Source organism: Diadema antillarum, unplaced genomic scaffold (assembly GCF_040938485.1).
Source record: "Diadema antillarum isolate AM-2024a unplaced genomic scaffold, OU_Dant_1.0 seq00000425_RagTag, whole genome shotgun sequence".
In the NCBI taxonomy this organism is placed as follows: domain Eukaryota; kingdom Metazoa; phylum Echinodermata; class Echinoidea; order Diadematoida; family Diadematidae; genus Diadema; species Diadema antillarum.
Genome location: NW_027271407.1, coordinates 64571 through 85519, shown reverse-complemented (window position 1 = coordinate 85519; position 20949 = coordinate 64571). Strand labels below are relative to the sequence as shown.

The 20949-nt window shown below is 41.1% G+C and overlaps 1 protein-coding gene across 1 annotated transcript in view; it reads right to left on the bottom strand.

The window, feature by feature from the left end:
• Positions 1 to 20737, bottom strand: part of LOC139732486 (uncharacterized) — a 45297-nt gene extending 24560 nt beyond the window's left edge. Inside the window, exons 1-4 of the mRNA XM_071643349.1 lie at positions 20588 to 20737; positions 14690 to 14749; positions 13656 to 13740; positions 10973 to 12419 (exon numbers count right to left, since the gene is read on the bottom strand). Coding sequence (XP_071499450.1) covers positions 10973 to 12419; positions 13656 to 13740; positions 14690 to 14749; positions 20588 to 20731 — 1736 coding nt within the window. The 5' untranslated portion in view covers positions 20732 to 20737. The remainder of the gene's footprint in view (positions 1 to 10972; positions 12420 to 13655; positions 13741 to 14689; positions 14750 to 20587) is intronic.
• Between the last annotated feature and the right edge of the window lie 212 nt (positions 20738 to 20949).

Sequence of the window (20949 nt, the reverse complement as noted above, 5' to 3'; positions counted from 1 at the left end):
CAGTCTACACATTTGGTGAAAATCTGATCAACTATTCCTGAGTTATTAGAAGAAAAAAAAAAATAATGATGTCCTTTATGACCTCCATGAGGTAATGATGAGTATTTTGAAGAATTGCATAAAAAGGTGCTTTCTACAGTGGGAGTGAGATTTGGATTGCAATGTAAATTGTGATACGAATCTCATTTTTAAAGAGAAAATTCAGTCCAAATATAAGCTAGTCTGATAAGAAAGAGTAAAATATTATGAGTTCAATGGTATAATTTTGATCGAAATCGGATGAAAAATAAAGAAGTTGTGACATTTTGAAGTTTCGCTATTCTGGGGGGAAATAGTTCATGAACAATCAATATGAATATACAAATGGCAAAGTGAGCATGTCATTCCCTCATAAATTGCCATATAGTTTGTACATAAAATTTTGACATCTCCAGTTTTTCCTTCAAACGCAATTATGCCCGAGGCTCAATTCCTTGTATACAATTGTATCCAACTGATCACTATTCTGAAGTTATTCAACCAGGAATAACAACATGTTTCAGACTTTAATGACAGAAACATTGAATTTTCATCATTTTTTTGTACACGATCAATGGAAAATTGTGAGGGTATGACATGGCTAGCTCACTATTTTGCATATTCATATCCACTGTACAAGAACTGTTTTGCGGAAATTAGCAAAACTTCAAATGTCATAACTTCCTTATTTTTCATCCGATTTTAGTCAAATTTTTACTGCTGAACTCGTAAGAGTTTACTCTTTTTTATCAGACTAACTTATATTTGGACTGGATTTCCTCTTTAAGATCACTGTTCAGGAGGCGAAAATTCAATGATTGAAATATAGATTTTTTTTTTTTTTTTTTCACAGGTTCACTTTACAAACAAGAACAAAATCTCACTATAAAACCCACTCATGCGGAACACCCGTGGTCTCAGCCTGACCCCAAGCCACTGGAGCTACACTGTACCCCACATGTAAACTTGTAGCATGACATGTCACATGTGTTAATGCACTGCAGGACTGATCTGAGATCAGTGATTGCAGTGCACTCAACACAGGCCTGTGGGCCTGGACATTCATACACATTGAGCATGTTTCTACTGAGAGCACCTCGCATCATCTCAGGGCTGCCAACTCTCACGCATTGAGCGTGAGACTCACTCATTTTGGTTCTTTCTCACTCTAAAACTTTATTTCATTTGCATGCATTTCTATTGATCTCACTCATTTTGACTCCTAAATTATAGCATTGGCCTATGGGAGTCTCACTCTCAACTAGTTTCCAGTGTTGGCAGCCCTGTCATCTCGCATCATCTCGCATCACCACGAATTTTGTCCCTCGCATCACCTTGTATTTTCGACTACCCGAATTGTTTCTACTGAGCGATAAATACGCGGTGATGCAGGGAGATGCGAGAGAACTTGCTGTGAACCGGAAGTCGCGTATTTTACAGATGTGTTCGTATATGTAGGTCTCGAGGTATGGGAAGGTAAACAAAACGATCAAGATAGCATAAAGTAGATCGGGACATGATATCAGTATTTTCGCTTTTGTACTGCTCTCACTGCCAGTCAGTGAGTCAGGATCATGTTCAATCTGCTGCTTTGAGAAGGAGATAGTGGCCGAATGTTTTGGGAGATGCAACTTCTCAAATTAGAAGAAGCATGTAGGCTATTAACAGCATTCCGCTGGCATTCAGCTTTACTGTATACGCCAATATTTTCGCATACAGATATTTTCGCGAATCGCGGTATCAGTGGCATTTTCGCGTGTTGTTAAATTCGCGATTGATACTAGTAACGTTAGTAGCAGGGTCTACTGCCAAGCCCGAGAAACACGTTCAAACACTTGCCAACGTACCCGTAACGTTTTTCCATTTGCATTGTGACTTCCCAAACATGACAATAGAAAAGACACAGTAGAAGATTTATAAAATGAAACAATTACGGGAACTTGCAGTGAGACGCTCACACACGGCATTCACAAGTACCTACGTGTACCAAATGTTGCAACAAAATGTAGATGACAAATTTTCCGAGCTGCGCTAGCGCTAGCGAAAGTTTTACATGCATCCCTTGGCCTCACCCAATCATGTCGAGCCGGTGTTTGTTTGCGTAGGCAAACGTAAACTGCGACCAGCAGCCCCGTACGCATAGCGTATAATGGGGTCGCGGACTGTAGCATTCAGGAGATCATGACAGGGGAATATCGCGGACAAATATCAACTTAAAATCGGAAAATTTTTCTATTTGAAGACTTACTTGTAAAGATGAAGTATTGAAAACAGGGTTCGTGCAACGTTTGGTCCTGCCAATAGTCCCTTTCTGTTCGAATTGATGACTTAATGTGACTCGGTCCAGAGGAACCTGGAAGAGCTACGCAGTACACTGAATTGACTGCCAGCGCATACTCACACAGAAATATGTAAATTTGTGCGCATGTGATGTGTGCACATGCGCTGGCCGTCAATAATTCAGCGTGGCTCTCAAGCTCTCCCAGGTTCCTCTCGACCGAGTCACATTAAGTCATCAATTCGAACAGAAAGGGACTATTGGCAGAACCAAACGTTGCACGAACCCTGTTGTCAATACTTTAACTTTACTGGGGCAAGTCTTCAAATGAAGAAATTTTTTGGTATCAAGTTGATATTTGTCCGCGATTCTACTCTGTCGTGATCCTAAATGCTACAGTCCGTAGCCCCATAGCGTACAAATGTACGTACTAGTAGGAGTGTGTGTACATACTGGCCGGTGTAACAGCCGCGTTGGTCTCTAGCCAGCGTTGGATGCATTTTATCATCGAGTTGTATATAAGGTATGACGGGGTAATATTTTCGCGTGTTTTTAATTTCGCGATCAGCCCGAAACTCGCGAAATTCGCGAAAATAAAACCCTCGCGAAAATAATCGCGTATACAGTACTTTGCCATCCAAAAATGAAATGCCCTTCACTATTTCTGTCATCTGCCGCCATCACTTGAAAAAAAAAAATCGCTGCCGATCCAATGTCCGGTTGATATTCTCCGAAATAATTCATTCAAACAACAAGAAACAAGCTATTCTGTTCAGGAAACATACGTAACACCCGAACAACATGTAAGCCGTGACACGAGAAGTACTGTAACAGTACGCAGTACCTAGGACCCACTGTACAGTGCATGTATTGTATAGGAATCTCAGGATACAACAACATGCAAGATGCGTCAGCGCTGTGAACGCCAGCAGGTGTGTGACCATTTGAATAACGCCGGCGAAATCTCCCAATAATTTGAGACATCCGGTACACTGCGAATTTCGCTACCCGATGTGTTTCTACTGAAAATCGTCCCTCGCATCACCGCACATCGACCACCTCAAAAGGTGGACGACGGAGCATCTTGCATCACCGCGCATTGGCCACTACCCGATCTGTTTCTACTGAGGAAAAATTTGAGGTGTCACCGCGTATCGCCGCGTATCGCCGCGCATCACCGAGAATCACCTCGCATCGTCTCGCATCATCTCGAATTTTCATCGCTCAGTAGAAACACGCTCATACACACACGATCATCATTGATGTGCATTGTACACTGTATGCACTCTCTCCTGACCTGTTTACATGTGACTTGATTGGCTTGCTGCACTGCGCTGCACTGGGCAGCAAGAAGAGCTGATACAATGCGGGTTTAAACTGGTTCACAAGACTTCATCAGCTCGAGCTTGAAGAATAGCCCGCTATTTCTGATCCAAAGAATTAGCCTGATCAGAAAATAGCCCGCTCATTTTGCAATAAAGACCGAAATAGCGAGGTATTCCGATCGGAAAATAAGCCAAAGAAATCTTGGACTTATTTGTAGAATAGCCAGCTAATTTGCAAAATAGCACGCTAATCTTAATGCGTCTTCATCAGCTCGAGCTTAAACATTGGCACTGCATGTGTTTCGCACCACACAGGAATGCGGGCAGTCGGGTCGGAGTGTGTTCGTGCCAGCATCGAGCTTAAAAATCCGACTGTGCCATGCCTGAAGCTCGAGCTGGTGAAGACGCGATTACACATTTCAGCTGACTTCAGGCTTATTTCTCTGATCCCCCATAAGCTCGCTATTCTTCAAGCTTGAGCTGATGAAGACCCACCTAATCATCCCTAAGGATTATTTGGGACAATTGCACAAATTGTGAGATTTGGATCACAACCCAAATCACAATTTCTTTGTTTGCTTTGCATTCACACGACATAGTAGTGAAATTTGGTTCCAAACATTGATGTTTGGATCTCGATCCAAACATCACTCCCATTTGAATCACTGCTGTGCGAATCCTTTGTACACTGTAGCAACTTCTGGTACATAATGTCTCGTGCCTTCAGGGCCTGTGAAGTACCCATACTGTAAAAGTGGAAATTTTCACAGTGTTGAAATTTTTGCATACTTAGCACAACCATAAACTAGGGTGAAAATAAAAGCAAGCAAATATTTTTGCTTGCCATATGTTCCAGTAGTTGATGTCTTGATTCTGCGGAATTAAAAACACATAGAACTCATCTCACCCGGCTGAGCGCAAAAAATTAGTTGCGAGAAAGTATCCACTTTTACAGTTTCCCAATATGACACAAGTAAAACTACGCCTGTAGTTTACATACAGAGACAGGGGAAAATAAGACACCAGTTATCTACAATTTTTTAACGAGTAAGATCTTATGGAATTCTCAAACTCCCAAAACCTGACTGTAGATATAGAGTTACAACATGCTGTCAGCTAACAAATAATAGGATTTATGACATCAGAAACATTACTACAACATTTGCATTTATACTGTAAAACAAGGAATGTTTGCAAGCATTTTAATTTCGCGAATTTCGCGACAGCCAAGATTCGCAAACTTGATACACATGCTAAAGTTCTTGCCAATACTATGGATTGAATGCCAGTGGCAATTTGCAAAAATTGTATTTTACAGTAAACTACAAAGGCAGTGATTTGGCTCAGTCGGTAGCGCATCTGCCCCCAGATCCAAAGGACCCTGGTTCGATTCCAGTGTCTAACTGAGCAATGACGTGTGTACTGTAAAAATAAAAATGTTCAAGTGCATTTTAATTTTGCAAGAGCCAAGATTCACGAAATTAAAACAACCATGAACATTCTTGTCTACACTATATGCATTGAATGTCGGGGGAAATTTGTGAAAATTTCATGCCCCAAAAAAGACTGTCAGCTCCAATTCATGAAAATTTCATGCTGCAAAAATATCTTGCTTTACAGTAAACATACCGTCCCGTCTAGTAAGAGGCAAAGCACACTGTCCCTTGGGTAGGACAAATGGCAGTCCCTTGAGTGAGAGAGTCACTACTTTTGCACATGAAAATTCCTGATTTTACTATTCATTTGAAAGAGCAGGTGCTTGTACAACCCAGTGAAAAGGTCCCGCCTCAACATCCAACTGGACCCCATGGAAGACCAGCTATTGCAGCTGAATATGGGCTGTCCAGCCATCTTCTCAGATGGAGAAATGAACCAACTACAATTTGAAAGCACACTGCTTCATGCATGTGAAGCTCTACAGTACAGCCAGTTTCCACACAGGGGCCATTCATACTGACACTGTGAAATTGTTCGGTGGCAAAAATTTGTGACATTTCAGCGGAAGTGACTCTTGAGGCAACTGTGTCAGAAACAACGAAAACATTGCAAAGAAAAGTCCTAGTACAATCGTAGCATGAGTGAATTGCTGTCGTTATGTGGACCAATTACCATTTATTGAAGTTTACTAAAAAAGTACAATATACAATACACAATGTACATGTACAGCTGTACAATGCCTGTGCTGTTACAGACTTTAGCCACCATGGCAACAGTGACACACACACAAAAAAAAATATTTGTCTCACCCGGCCAAGTGTGAAAAAATGCTTGAGTATAAATTTCCACTTTTATAGGATTATTTGCTGTCCACAGTATATGCTGCAGATATCTAAATACAATGTCATTGCATACTACAGAAAGATTTCGGCCGTCACACGGTAAAAGGGTCTATCTTGAGAAATGTTACTTCGGAGAAAAACGGGTTTAAAGTTTGGTGTATTTGTATGTCTGCCTCTTGTGTTTGTAAAGAGAATGGCTTGTGATTGTTATGTATTATGAAAATATATACATAAAAGAAATGCTTTAGAAAATTTCATCTTAAATGCTTATTTTAGTCCAGAGTTATTACAAAATTTATACAAGTAGACCGTTTTACCTTGTAACTGCTATCGAAATCACTGACGGTAAAATTTGGCTATCTTCAAGATAGACCCTTTTACCATGTGAAACGAACGTCAAGTATTTTGTATGTCTTCCTCTTGTGTTTGTAAAGAGAATGGCTTGTGATTGTTATGTATTATGAAAATATATACATAAAAGAAATGCTTTAGAAAATTTCATCTTAAATGCTTATTTTAGTCCAGAGTTATTACAAAATTTATACAAATAGACCGTTTTACCTTGTAACTGCTATCGAAATCACTGACGGTAAAATTTGGCTATCTTCAAGATAGACCCTTTTACCATGTGAAACGAACGTCAAGTGCCACTGTGCTCTCACGCTAAAACGGTCTATGGAAACCTTACGTAAAACAAAGCCGAGTTTACATGGTGAAACGGTCTAACTTCGAGATAGACGGTTTTAGCACGTGAAGTTGACGTTTAATAGCAGCGCACTTTTACGGTAAAAACAGAATGAATGGTATATGCAGCGCGCGCGGCAGCTGCTGCATGCATGCAACGCTAACGGTGCATGCGCCTGTACCTAGTGCTGCTATCGCTAGCTAGCAACTGACTACTGAACCAAACGAATATCACATCAGCTGGACAATTTTCCGTAAGTTATTTCACTGTCGTGTCACTACGTTCTGATCACTTACAATATGTTATTAGAAGTCGAGGCTCTCTGTCAAGAATTTCACACTGTTCCCAGGTTCCATGGTTATTTTTCGTGCCTGCAAATTACTTGTCAGGATGGCGTGATCGACGTCGTCCAGTCAGTCAGTTCAGGCAGGGTTGCTTAGTTGAGCTCAGCTCCGCCTCCACAAGAGTGAGCACTTGCCGCACCGGGCCGGGGCCGGGCTGTTCCCTGCAGCTGCATACGTTGTATGTATACGTGCTGCGAGCAGTCGGATCATGCTCCACTTTAATACTAACTGTGACTGTCAATGACTGAGGCCCATGTTCTACTGTAGACCAAAGTTTAAACCCATTTCAGACTCACCTATGGTTTAGGTAGACCTGACATTTAATTTGTATTCTGCTAGCGAGGTTTAGTTAACCCAAGTATATTTCGGGTTTACATTAAACCCGAATTAGAGTCTGCAGACTTGGGTCAAGCCACCATGGAGATGATTATTGATGGACCATGGTGCATTAGTAATGGAAGAATAAACTCTCCATCTCAGAGTACCGGTAAATTTTGCTCCACAAATCCACCTAAATATATAATTGGCAGCGTATCAGCCACATGAGTGTGACTTTCTTGGACTGTGTATAGTTTTACTGGTATAAGTGCATGCTGTATCTTTGCATGTCACGACTATACCTCCTGAGTCCTAGCCCGACCAGTGTGCGGCGTACATCGCTGCATAACAGAATACGCATGGTAAGCGTAGCGCTATTCCTAGCTGATAGCCGGCCAGCCGGCCACCGCACTGCGCCGGCGGCCTGGTAGCAAGCAGCGGCTGTTCGCTGGATGGGGCATGGCCGTCAATAGAATCGTGAATTCGGAATGGATTGATAAACCAAACCAGGACCTTGAGGTAGGAAAGTAGGCCTAAATAAAAGCTCTTCTTCGAAGGCATGCACTTATTGAGCACCTGAAAGATTGTGGTTTAATAGAATATGGAAACGATTTATGATTTGAAATATAACAACCCTGTCTCACATTAGTTAGTAAAGCTATGTTAGATTCTTCCACCTAACGAAAGTCATTATTATACATGTATCGTGTATAGACTCTAGATCTAACATATGTAGACTAATCCTAGAATTGTAATGGTTAGTCCAGCTGTTTTAATATGCCCAAAACAAATCGAGGTTCTCTAGTCTTGGCTTAGATTGACCTCAGGTTCTACTCTCCTGACTACCTAGACCAGATCTATATTGAGTTCTAGGTGTAGCCTTACTTAAAATTACTTAAGACATTTGCATTCAACCCTTGCATTGAATAATTCCCGTAGACACTAATCATAGGGGTAATTGCCTAGGGGGTACGTAAATTTTGTTTTTCTTTTGCACTTTTGTGGATACAATCGTACCATCAAAGATCGTACACTCATACGACCTTTGATATCATCACACTCTCGGCTTGCTATAATCAAAATATCCCGCAAGAAAACGGCATATTTCTCGATTTTTAGCGCTTTTTCCGCGATCCGTCGCGTAGACAATACTCTTAAAACTGGACTTAATTCGCGCGCGCTTGGAAAAGTTCCGATTCTGCACTTTTGACTGTGGAATTTGGGATTTTCGATGGATTTTTGGAGGAGACTTGAGGACTTTCCTGTACGTGAATGAGTGTTAATACCGTATGTGTAATGATGTGATTTGCGTGTGATGTGACTGTAGAACCAAAGATCGTACACTTCAGTGTACGATCTTTGGTAGAACTCACTGGCTGGTGATAAAGCACACTGGCAATTAAGTGGCCGAATTCTGGTAGATGACCGAATGCACATTATGTTTACCCCGACTTTGTACTTAGGCGTGGGTCTGCCGCCTTTGACGGCCCCTCTCTAGTTGATCAATGTTTTTCCATTGATGGCATGTGTAAAGTGCTATTGTTATTGGCCTCATAGACTACTGTGTAAATCGCATCCGCCCTGGTGTGCCTTTTGGTTGCACTGCAATTTGTTATGCTCACATCTGCGACAGAAATTGCACAACCAGTATTTTCTCAGGGGCTGCATCCCTCGTAAGGTCCTATTCCTGCCACCGTGGAATCCATAATCTACGTGTAAACCAGAGCCTCTGAGTGCATGGTGTCTATACCAGTAATATGCAAAATCGTCACTGGGGTATTGCGACGTGTGCAGCTTGTATGGGTTTCCCTTGTTTTTGAATGAGATCAGGGACTGCATCTTATAATTCTATCTCCTTTGGAACCGTTGTCTCTGGGAATCGACGAATGCTGCTATCGGCCAAGGGAGTCTGCTCTATCGAATCTGCTATACTCCGATTGTGGTCTGCCTCCATTAGCGGAAAAAGAGGAAGGATTGGAGACATGTACAATTCTTTTCTGAAGCCCCATTTAAACACAGCCTTGCTACCGTGACAACATTCGGGCAGCTTCCGAGTATAAAGCTTTGTTTTTAAAACCCTACTGGCTGTTAAAATGGTCCCTGCAAAATGTTTAATACTCAGACATAGTTGCGGTAACTTTTGCCAAATTCTTACCGTGACATTACCGTGACATTTCTTTGATACACTCAACAAGCATGTGCAACATTGCAGACAGAGAATGATTGACACAACATCAGTGATGGTACCCATGTTTTGTTTACAGACACATGGCACTGGCTGGTGGGTGGGGTACTCGCATCAGTGGACACATCCCCTTCATAGATGGGTGTGTGTCTGCTCAAATGGTACCCATAACTCTCTCTTGTGATATCATTGCCCGAGGTGAGGAATTTTGTTCTCCTGATGTTGTTGTTCTGTTAAAACGAGGCTTTGGGGGAGGGAGCTCCTGTAGTACAAAAAAGCTCACAAGATTTTAGGTACTACAGTAGTACACTTGAACAACAGTATTATGTTTAATAATCCAGGGCAGAGGAGACCCACTATTAAACAGACAATAAGAGAATATTAATGCAGAGGAAAGAAAATGTACTATCACTCAACAAGCCTTGTCCGCCTTGGACTTTTTAAATACATAAACAATGTAAGAATTTCAGAGCCTGGGTATTTGTTCCAAGTTCACTGTGTCACTGCCAGCAACCAGGGATAGCCCAGTGGTAGTGTCACTGCCTGGACAGCAGTAGGATGACAAGGTCAAATCCCACTGGCTTTGTTTTTCCAACATGTTTATTAAAAATCTTAGATCAGCATTTCTGATCTAAACAAATGCAGAGGGTGACAAAAGATAGCACTTTTTTATGCAGCACAATAATCATTCTTCTACACTATATTGAAGACGTACAAATTTGTAGAGAGACGGGTGAGCATACAGTATTAAAAGCAAAGGTACATGTAATTTGTAAATACATTCTTTTTCTTTTTCTATGTGAAGTTTCATGCGGAGTCATGTCAATATTACAGAAACAGTGAATAGCCCAGAATGCAATGGTACAGTGTGTATAATAGTGTGCCTCATATTTCACCACCTGCGATATCCTGTTTCATTGCACTAGTAAAGACCACTGTATTTGTTTTATATAATGGATGTGAATGAATGTGGTCCACACCGATTCTTGAGTATAGAACAGAAATGGCAACCATTTTTTTATGAAAGGTGAATGGTTGTACATACAGTAACACAATCATACACAAAAGCGATAGGTTGAAGTTCTTTACAGTAAAATGAGTGACTTGAGGGCGCGCTTGCACCTGAGCGTGCACGACAAAAGTATCATGCAGTGATGTCAGAGGCATGCAAAGGTGCAAAAAATTATGAGCAATTATGAGCCTTTTACAGGAGTACAACCGTGTAAATGTAAATGGGTGACAATATCCAAAATTGATTGACCGAAAATCGCACGTTAAACAATGAGTGTGCAATAGTGCTTTTGACTGAATATCACATGATTAGCAATCAGCCAATGGGATAGCTAGAATATTTCTAGATGTTGTATTAGTCTGAATAGCACAGAATAGTATTGATACTATGCTATCTGGGGTCAAATACAACACCAAAGTGCTATTACAAAGACTAATATTTGGAGAAGCAAAACAGTTGATACTAACTCATAAATTGTGCACACATTTTAGTTAATTCTTTGACATAAGAAGAGAAGAAGTGACTTACAAAGGGATTTGCTCTGGCTTGACATCATCTCCTCCATCTGCTTCTGCCTTCCTCCGCTTTGATGACATATCAGATTCATCGTTGATGGCATCTTCTTCTTCTTTTTCCCAGGCTGGTCGCTTTCTTGGAGAAACGTTGCTGTCTGAGCCTCTCTCCACAAGGGCATCACTGCCGGATTCCTCCTTTGCCTTCTCCAGTCCTTCCACGTTCTCAGCCACCGTTGCTCCAGTCTCTTCTGATTTCCAGTCGGGCTTCTCTACTTCTCTGCCTCTGGCTCTGCTCAGGTCGCCAGATCGATTCAGCTTCACCCTCCGTTGGTTGTTGCTCTCTTGGTGCTGCTGCGGTGGTGACTCTTTCTTTTCTTTCTGATCTGAGTTGTCCTCTGCGGCATCTCGCCGATCCCGGAGATTCCCATCACGACTTTCGACCCCTGGCTCGACCTCCGGCTCTTGGTTTCCACCAGTCTCCATCTGTACATTTGTTTCTGATCTCTGCTCTCTGTGTGCAGGTTCAGACACGGGAGGAGCAGTATCCATCTTCTCGTCCTCACTATGTCCGTCTTTTACAACATCACTGATCTGCTCACCCTGTTCTTTTGGCATGGACTTTGCCTGTTCATCACAAATTTCATGCCCAGTCTCTGACCTTCCATCAGTCACTACCTCCAACTTTTGCTCCTTCTGGGAAGGGACAGCAACTGTTGATTGATCTGCATCCGTCTTCTCTTCACTGGGCTCTTCTGCTCTTGACACATCCCTTTTTTGTTCAACCTCTCCTTGTCTTACGGGCTGAGATTCCACTTCACATTCTGCTCTGCTTCCTCTATCACTCGTCTCTTCGACAGATTTTTCTGTTTCCTCTTCACGGCTGTCTTCATGAGCATCTTCTGCTTGTGCAGCACTAGGTGCCTCTCCTTCATTGCTTTCCTTTTCTTGATCTGCACTTGCTACAGCAGTGACATCATTGTTGGTGGGACTATCCGTTTCAGCTGGTTTCTCAGGCTGCTTGCTGTCCTTGTCCTGTTCACTGGCTGGTTTGGTCTCTTCATCCATGCCATCCGTCACTTTCATGTCCTCATTCTTTTCATCTGCCAATCTTCTGTCATGTGACATGCCATCATCGTTTCCTTGCTCCGAGTCTCTGCTCTTCAGCCGTTTCCGGTGACTTCTCTTTCTCTCTTGCTCCACTTCTGCATTTCTGTCTTCCTTCTCTTCTTGCTGGGCACTCTGCCTTCTGGACCTCCTGGACATCCTCGATCCAGAGGAATGTTCCTCAGTCACTGGCTTGGCTTCTTTACCCGGCTGGTCCTTCCCGTTCTTCTCCTCTCTCTCGTCATCAACTTTCTCTGCCTCCTCTGACTGGCTGTGGCTCAAGGATTGATTCAGCTCCTCCACCTGGTTGGTGAGACCTTCAGGTATGACACTGTCTTCTGTTGGAACTTCGCGAGCTGTCACACGGCACACATGCAAGATACAACAAAAAATAACATTGACCATAAAATATCATTTCTACATAAAAACAAAAACAAAATGAGACAAATCATTACACGAAAAAAAGTGAACCTACATGAATACTACATCACACACACACACAAATCAAAGGAAAGGGGCAACTAATCAATGAGAAGTTTAGCAAACTTGGCCAATACAAAAGATGACTAACATACATGTACAGGGCTTGACATCCAATAAGCAGCAGCCCCGTGGCCCAGGTTTCGAAAAACTGATGTTGGGCTACCAAATTTCAAAGAAGCTTAATCTTTTGGAGACCCAACCAGACAGCTCAGATTTGACATGCATTGTTAGGTGTGCTTTTGTTTGGGTAACCACATATCTTTTGGAGGCCACCAAAATTTCAGATTTAAAGATTTTTAAAATAGTGGCCTGAACTGGACAATAGAGAAAAAAGTTGTGGCAAGCCCTGATATGCAAATACATGTACACACTATACACATTGTACAAGTTTGGTTTGCCTCACAAGGACCTCAATGAAAGGCAAACAATTGAGCAAAATCGATTTGACTTCATCTCATGGGGAAGCCACCCCACTAGATATTCTGAATCTGCTCTTCATGTTTCATCTGCCTGAGTCTACACACAGAGACTGACTTTCAACAAAACTGAGGAAATGAAATGCATGACTGCCTCATAGCCCAGGAAACTGTAAGTTAAATACCAATGATTGCTTGGAAAACCAGAACACTTTGCAGTGTGTACACAGCTCTCTTTACTTATTACATGTACATGTACAATGCTTGTACATTATATGATGTACATAAGCAAGAGTGTCTGTCTCTCATACAGTTTGAAATAATTATCAGGAAGAGGACTACATGAGTAAAGTATGCTCTTGAGACTGTATTCTTTTCAACCTCTGCTATATGTCTGCTAGTGCACAGTATGGTACAGTAGCACATAAACCTGTACTGTAGGAGAATACACCTAATGTGCATGTACAAGGTACGTACACTGTAAAACAAGGAATGTTCGCGTGCGCGAAGATTCGCGAAATTAAAATGCACGCGAACTTTTTTGTCTACACTATAAGAACGCCAATGGCAATTCGCGAAAATTTCATGCCACGAAAAAGGCCATCGGCTCCAATTCGGGAAAATCTACTGCCGTGAATATAACATGTTTTACAGGAACATGCAAAAGACAAAACATCATAACTATGGACTCACCATGACGCTGTTTCAGAAGTTCTTGCTGCTGCTTCAGGTATTGTTGGATGAAGGAATTTGATGCAACAGACTCATCATCAACGATCTACAGAAGTAACAAGAAACCAGGCAATGGAAAATACAGCAAAAAGGATATCTTTAAATATATACAGACTGTATATATACAATATACAAATTGTATGTACCACTTTGCATAAACAATTACTTGAAAGTAATGAACACAAATACTTTAACAATGTAATTGTATGCTCCAGAATTTCTCTAAGAGGCTAAATATATAGGACATTGCCTCTTACATGAAGGGCATGCATCATGCAATAAAATGCACACAAGCACCTCATGCTAAAAGAAGAAAGTGTATTAGTTTACGTGAACGAATCTTCTCAATGGAACAGTTTCAAGGTAGCAGACTAAAAGTGCAAAGATTGGTGTTGAGATGTCAAAGCAATATTAAGCAGTAAGAAAGGGGCTATTGTTCCATATGAATTTTGATAGTGACCCCAATACACCTGTACACTCATTCAGGTACAATTCTTGCCACTGAGATACACTTGTACAATGTAGCTCACGCCAGGTGGGTTGAAAGGTTGTACCTCAACAGAGGCATTCTGAATGTACAATTGAACATTTCCTACTACTAAGGTGAGTAACCACTTTCCTATGCATGTGATGGCAATCCATCCCCTGTACATTGTACATGTATTCTACCATCTTCAATTTTAAATCACCTTAAGGACATACTGGTACACATACAACTATTTCATAACTATGGGATATTGAAAAGTTAGAAACTGATGCTCTGTAAATGCTTAGATAAGGCTCAGTATCATCTCCAAGAGTACAGTACAGTACTGTATACAAACTGTACAAACAATACCACTTTATAATCTACTGGATGAGTGTGTACATACTGGACAATCCACACGTGTATAGTACACATTATACGCCTCTATTATACATTTTGTACCTTGACTGGAATCTACAGGCATGCATGAAGCATAATCTGTGATAAACTTTTTGGTTGAAATACTTACACCTTGGTTTGGTCCCCCTTCACAAACGGGTGCTTGCTTCATCTCCTCAAGCTCAATTTGCTGCAAAAGAAAAAAAAATCAAGAAAAGATGGAGACACAATACAATACAGTTGGGCAGCAATAGAGAATCTGCAAGAATCTTCAGCTTTACTAGGAGGCAGACTTACAAAATGTAATTAGAAGAAGAAGAAGAAGAAGAAGAAGAAGCAGAATATGCACCGAGGTGCTTAACTCTACAATATACATTGTAGATGCTTCATGTGAACTCTCAGTGTGAGAGAAACAGCGGAAAAAAGGACAAAGGTTATGCTACATCATTTTGTACATGTACCAAAAAGAAAATTGCACAGAGCAGATCATCGACTACACAACCCATGTACACATACATACAAAATGTAACTTACACAAACAGCAACCCCTGAAGATCATCAGCAGTCTTATAACAGCATGATCAATTGTTTCAATGCCCGTCAAAGCAAAACCTAGACCATGTTTTCCTCATGATCAAAGTGTACAGAACATTTTAATATTGTAATGGCATCGCATGCGCTTGTTTAAGTTTTGACGATAATTTCTGAAGTTCTGTTTGTTACACTGTATGTCAAATTTGAACATGCACACATGAAGCTTCAATATGATCGTGTGTGTGTGGGGGGGGGGGGGGGGGGTGGACATCAAAGTAAAAGTTGAATGAAGCAGTTTCTCCAGGATTTAAACTCTGATGTTTCACTTTGCATGTTTGGATAAACTTCCATGAGTTTATTTTTCCACAAAAAAAAAAAAAAAAAAAAAAAAATAGGATGTACTCGTAAAAGGCAATTTAAGGGTTAAATTATCTTTAGATAATCACAGAATATAAACTAAGCCATCATGCACACTACTGTGGAAACAAATATTCACTTTAAAATTCAAATTTCAGTACTCAGAAGCACTGCCTAAACTGAGGTTTGTACTGTTTGTGCTGCTATACACTGTACAACATGTGAGTGTGTTGTCCAACTACAAAAACAATTCTATGATGTGAGGAATTCAACATTTATTTGATGAAAATCGGCTGAGATATAAAAACAAAACAAAGTAATAACAAAGCAGTATAAATCATCATGCTCATCCTACAGATCTTATTACACTAGACAGAAAAATCCGTCTGTCCAGAGGAGTCTCTTACAATGTATGTTTTATTACGTTATCGGCTCATTCCGTGAAGCCAGACGAAGTCTCTGTGGAACATATCCCCCACGACCATATACTATAATACACACCGATCTTTTGGTCAATAGATCTAAATTACATATTGATGTACAAGTAGACTAGCTCTAGTACATACAATGTAGTAGATTCTACTTAAAATGTGGAACTGGGGAGATTACCGCAAGTAGAACAAGGGAAAGAATGAGCAGGACATCTCTACTTCTAGATATACAATCGTACATTGTAGGTTTAAGGACCTAATTACTCAGTATAAAGTTCAGTTCTTCTAGATCTCAAGGTTACTGTGAGAAAGCTAAACTAGTAGTGACAGATGTACATACAGAGCTGTTTTATAGTACAGGTGTGGTATTATCAGACAGCATGGTAATTCTGGACATGCACATTTTTGCGTACCAACGACATTCAATACTGTACATGCGGGACTACAGACTAGCCTCACAGAGCATTGTGTGGATCGAAATCGCACAAAATGCGACACAAAAATGTATGTAAAAATGTTATGAAGTTCACATTTTACCTCAAACTTACAATGCAGAAAAAGATAGCATGTCGATTTATGACAAGACCTTATCACATTAACTGTTCAAAATTTTCATCATTTTTACCTTGGACATAAAAAAAAAGTAAAATACAAAATTTCAGCCTCACATGCCAATTTTTTTTCGTTGTCTTTGCTCAGTAAGAATGTGTGCGGCGAATCATGCATATGAATTGGGATTCTGGTACAAGGACAAGATGTGAAAGATGTTGATTATTCCATTAAGAAAATTGTGTCCGGAATTATAATGCCATTTTACACCGCGCTAAAAGACAACTTTGGGAGAGGGGTACAGTGTACATTTAAAGTCTATTTCCAAAAATGACAGTGAATAGTTTTCATAATTTTGCTGGATTTGTAATTTTCAGGACTTTGTGAATAACTAGTAGTATTTTTTGGCCAAAAATTAATCCGTTGAGTACAGAATTTAAATTACAGCCATGAAAAAAAAAAGTGTCCAGTGATTTGATCCACTCTCCAGTGAACAAGTGTATGTACAAAACTAAAAAAACCCCCAATTTTACACTTTCTTCTTTATTATTATTCTGGCTGCATACCATTCAACAATCTATGATCAGTAATGATCACAACAATAATACTTCATCACCACGCCTAGCGCGACCTAACTATTGTACACAGCCCAGTCGCTGTATAAACGTGACAGGGCTGTACTACAAATGTACTACAGGTAGGATGGTGCACAACAACAATGCAAACAAAAAGCGCACATGCAGATCCCATTGTGTTTTGATACTTGACATTACTTTTGTCACCTAAAACTCATTAAAGACAATTTCCATTAAATTACACTTCATGTCTATGTCATCAATATTGACATACACAATTTACAACTTACCAAAGACGAGGGGTGGTATTCTGAAAATCTTCCTAAGTTTCTTCCTAAGTTTCTTCCTAAGTCAGAAACTTAGGAAGTGCCTAGGAAAGACAGAACTGGTATTTTGAAATTTCTTCTTAGGCACTTCTTAATTTCAAATTAGCGGTCTAGGCATCCTTATCCCAGCCCACGTCTTTTCTTAAGCCAATACGAAATGCCGTATCATAAGGAACCAACAAATGACAATCGCGTATTACTATGACGTACATGTAGGGTCAAATACACGAGTGCGCCGCATGTCCCCTTTCTCACACTCATTCCACGCATCAAAGTACATGTGCGCGCAGTGAATGACAAGCGCACCTATCATGATGTCTGCAGCTTGCTATTCTTAACAACGTACTTTATAGGACAGGGGTGGAGCTTTCCTCAATACTAATCTTCTTAAATGTCTTTCCTAAGTGCATTCTAGAATATCAGCTTCTTCCTAAGTCAGGAATTTACATACTCCTGCCCCTTTCCTAAGTTTCTTCCTACAAAGTTTCTTCCTAAGTTTAGGAAAAAAATTAGGAACATACTTAGGAAGAAACTTAGGAAGATTTTCAGAATACCACTTGGGAAAAAATCCTGACTTAGGAAGAAATTTCTTCCTACGAAGGATTTCGGAATACCACCCGAGGATTATATGCAGCGTGTGAGAACAGTATGTCCCGATTATTCAAAGTGGCCATCAGTGAAAGACGAAGTACCGTTCGCACACGCTGCATATGTCTACAGTCTAATCTTTGTTTTCGATAAGTTGTAAATTGTAATGTCACCGTTCGCCATGTTCGCTTTGTTGTTATGCATCATCGCGGTAGTGGTACAGCCCGTATTGTGTTTTTAGTTGTACAGCAACTGGGCTGTGCATAGTTATTAAGCCTGACCAGACGCTGTGCGAAATGCTGTGTACAATCACGACAATGTACTATAGCTTACACTGTACCATAGTTAGGGTGGGATTTCTCGGAGCACGCGAACGATTTGCGCAGGACGCGAATGACAAAATCCAACATTCGGAAAAGTTTTTCTCCGAATGTGTTCCGACAATGAAGCCGAAAACTATTCTTGCGCAATTTGTGCAAAGTTTCCCCGATGTATGTGCGAATGTTGTGTGTATCATTGCTAAAGTACAGCATGTTACGTACACGAAGAACACGTGACGGAAATGCGAACAACGAAAAATTTTCAATAATCATGGGAGAAAATGTACCCAAGGAGAGGTGGAAGCTGTCTTGAGTTGATTTTTTTTCGTTCCTCTATTACTCCTCTCTTTTTCTCTCATTTTTCTATCGTGTGCTTGCCTACATTTTTTTCCCTAGGACCTATCTCCACTAGTGAAGCATTTGATTTTTTTTTTTCAGTTCCTCCAACACATAATCTCTATAGTTCAAATGAAATTTTACATACTTTAGATTAATTTTAAGTGTATTCTGCGATTTTTTTTTGTATAATCAAACAGTTCTTTCTCTTTGCTAGTGTCTAATTTCTTTTGTTACTATGTAGTTGCTAATAATTGTTTGATGTTTAGATGTATGCTACGATTTTTATTTGTAAAAAACGTATAGGTCATACATCCCCCAAACGTGCGCTAAACATTCGCGAGAATGTCTCAAAAGGTACGCGAACAGTTTGCGATTACGTCGTAAAATGATCGGAAAAACTTTAATTTCGCGTAACATGCGTGAGACATATTCCAAAGTTTCGGAGTCTGTTTGCGGTTTCACGAACAGTTTGCGAACATCGCGCGTGTCTTGCTAAAATCTTGCGCATATGTTGAGGCTTTAAAGACACTTTCGAGAACAATTCACAAGCAAATCACGACCAAGTGTGCGGAAAAGGTTCGCTAAAAATTTCAAACTTTGAAATTCTCGCCGAAGTAAAAACGACACTCGCGAACAATTGACAACGCTTCCGAACCCTCACGTTCGTTTGGCGATCTTTTGCAGACTAAAATACGAATGCTGGATTTTGCCATTCGCGTCCTTCGCAAATCGTTCGCGTGCTCCGTGAGATCCCACCCTTATATGGGTAAACTGGGCCTAGCGGGTAAACTCGGTCCCCAGCGCGCGCATTACAATTACTACTCTACTAGAGCTAGTAGTAGTTGTAATGCGCGCGCGTTAACTACTAGTAGTTGTAATGCGTGCGCTGGGGGCTGAGTTTATCCGCTAGGCCCAGTTTACCCAAAACTACATGGTACCAATACGATTTAGCCACAACATCATCAACAACTTGTCAACAATAACAATATGTGGGTATGCCTAGCTAGCTACTGTACATTGTAGGTTTCCATTTTCAGGGCTGCAAACTCTCACTCACTGATGAGAGAGACTCACTCATTTTGGTCCTTTCTCACTCTAAAAACTATTTCATTTGCATGCATTTCTATTGATCTCACTCATTTTGACTCCTGTCCTAAATTAACTGTTAGTTACAGCATTGGCCTATACAGTCTATCGCGTAAATTATGGGAGTCTCACTCTCAACTAAGAGTTAACAGTTAGACAATCTAGTTTCCAATGTTGGCAGCCCTGCATTTTTAGTTAGAACTCTAATTTCTAACTACATGTACGTTATTAGGCCCTACACATGATGATGATGTCTGAATTGGGTTGTGGCTGAAGTTATGATATGACCTTAGTTTGGTATCAATGCCTGGGCCCTGGTAAAAAGTGGTAAGCCCAGGGCCCCGTCTTATAAAGCCTTCAAATCAATCACAAGTCCCCAAATCAATCACAACTTACATTGCAGCTCTCAAAAAACTTGTGATTAATTTCTATCACAAGTCTTTATAAGACAGGCCCCAGGGCAAGGCCCCAGCCCACGAGAAACAATGAATGACTAGAGTTCTATACGACGAATGAGTTCACTACCGCGACCCTACGCATGTAACCGTTACGGCTGCGACTGTATGTCGACTGGAAGGTTGCAGTCAGCTAGACTATTAAGTATTATTAGCAGCTGATTAGTAGGAATGTGAACAGAGATGTGATTATTTGTAGTTACAATCATCTTCAGCCTTTTCGCCTTTAGCGGCAGAACGGCCTGGCGTGGGCAGAGGCCCTGGGCCTGGCGTGGCCAATGTATTGCCGCCCCGCTACTTCGAAGCTGAGCAGTTCGGTGCAGTCGTTACAAGCAAGCAAGGGGAAGCGTACCAACGTCCAAGGACTGCAAGGTACCCTCATTCAACGTCAATTCTGAGAAATTCACACTCGCCCCTCATGCTACCATACAAGAATGTCAAAGACTGGTTATGGAAGAGTTGTCTTACAGCTTTAAGACGCTCAATCAGTTGACTCTTGCTCCCTGCAATAGACAGCCCATACTTTTTCAACTCCTGCTTCAGGTCGACTACCCTGAGACTGCTAATGGATCGTCCGTCCGAAAGCGTTACCTCGTTTCCGTAGTCCGCCATCTTGATGAAACTAGCGAGCGAGCTCTCTCCTCTATTCTCGATCGCTCGATCGTCAGCATGCAGCGCGGCTGGCTGCATGCGGGCGCGGCAGCTCCGCTAGCTGTGCTGCTTGCTCACGATCGATCGCCCGCGCGCTCGCGATTCATCATAGTACTTACATGTACCACTGATCTCTCTCCCTCTCTCTCTCTTTTTTTTCTGTGTGTGCGTGTCCTAGC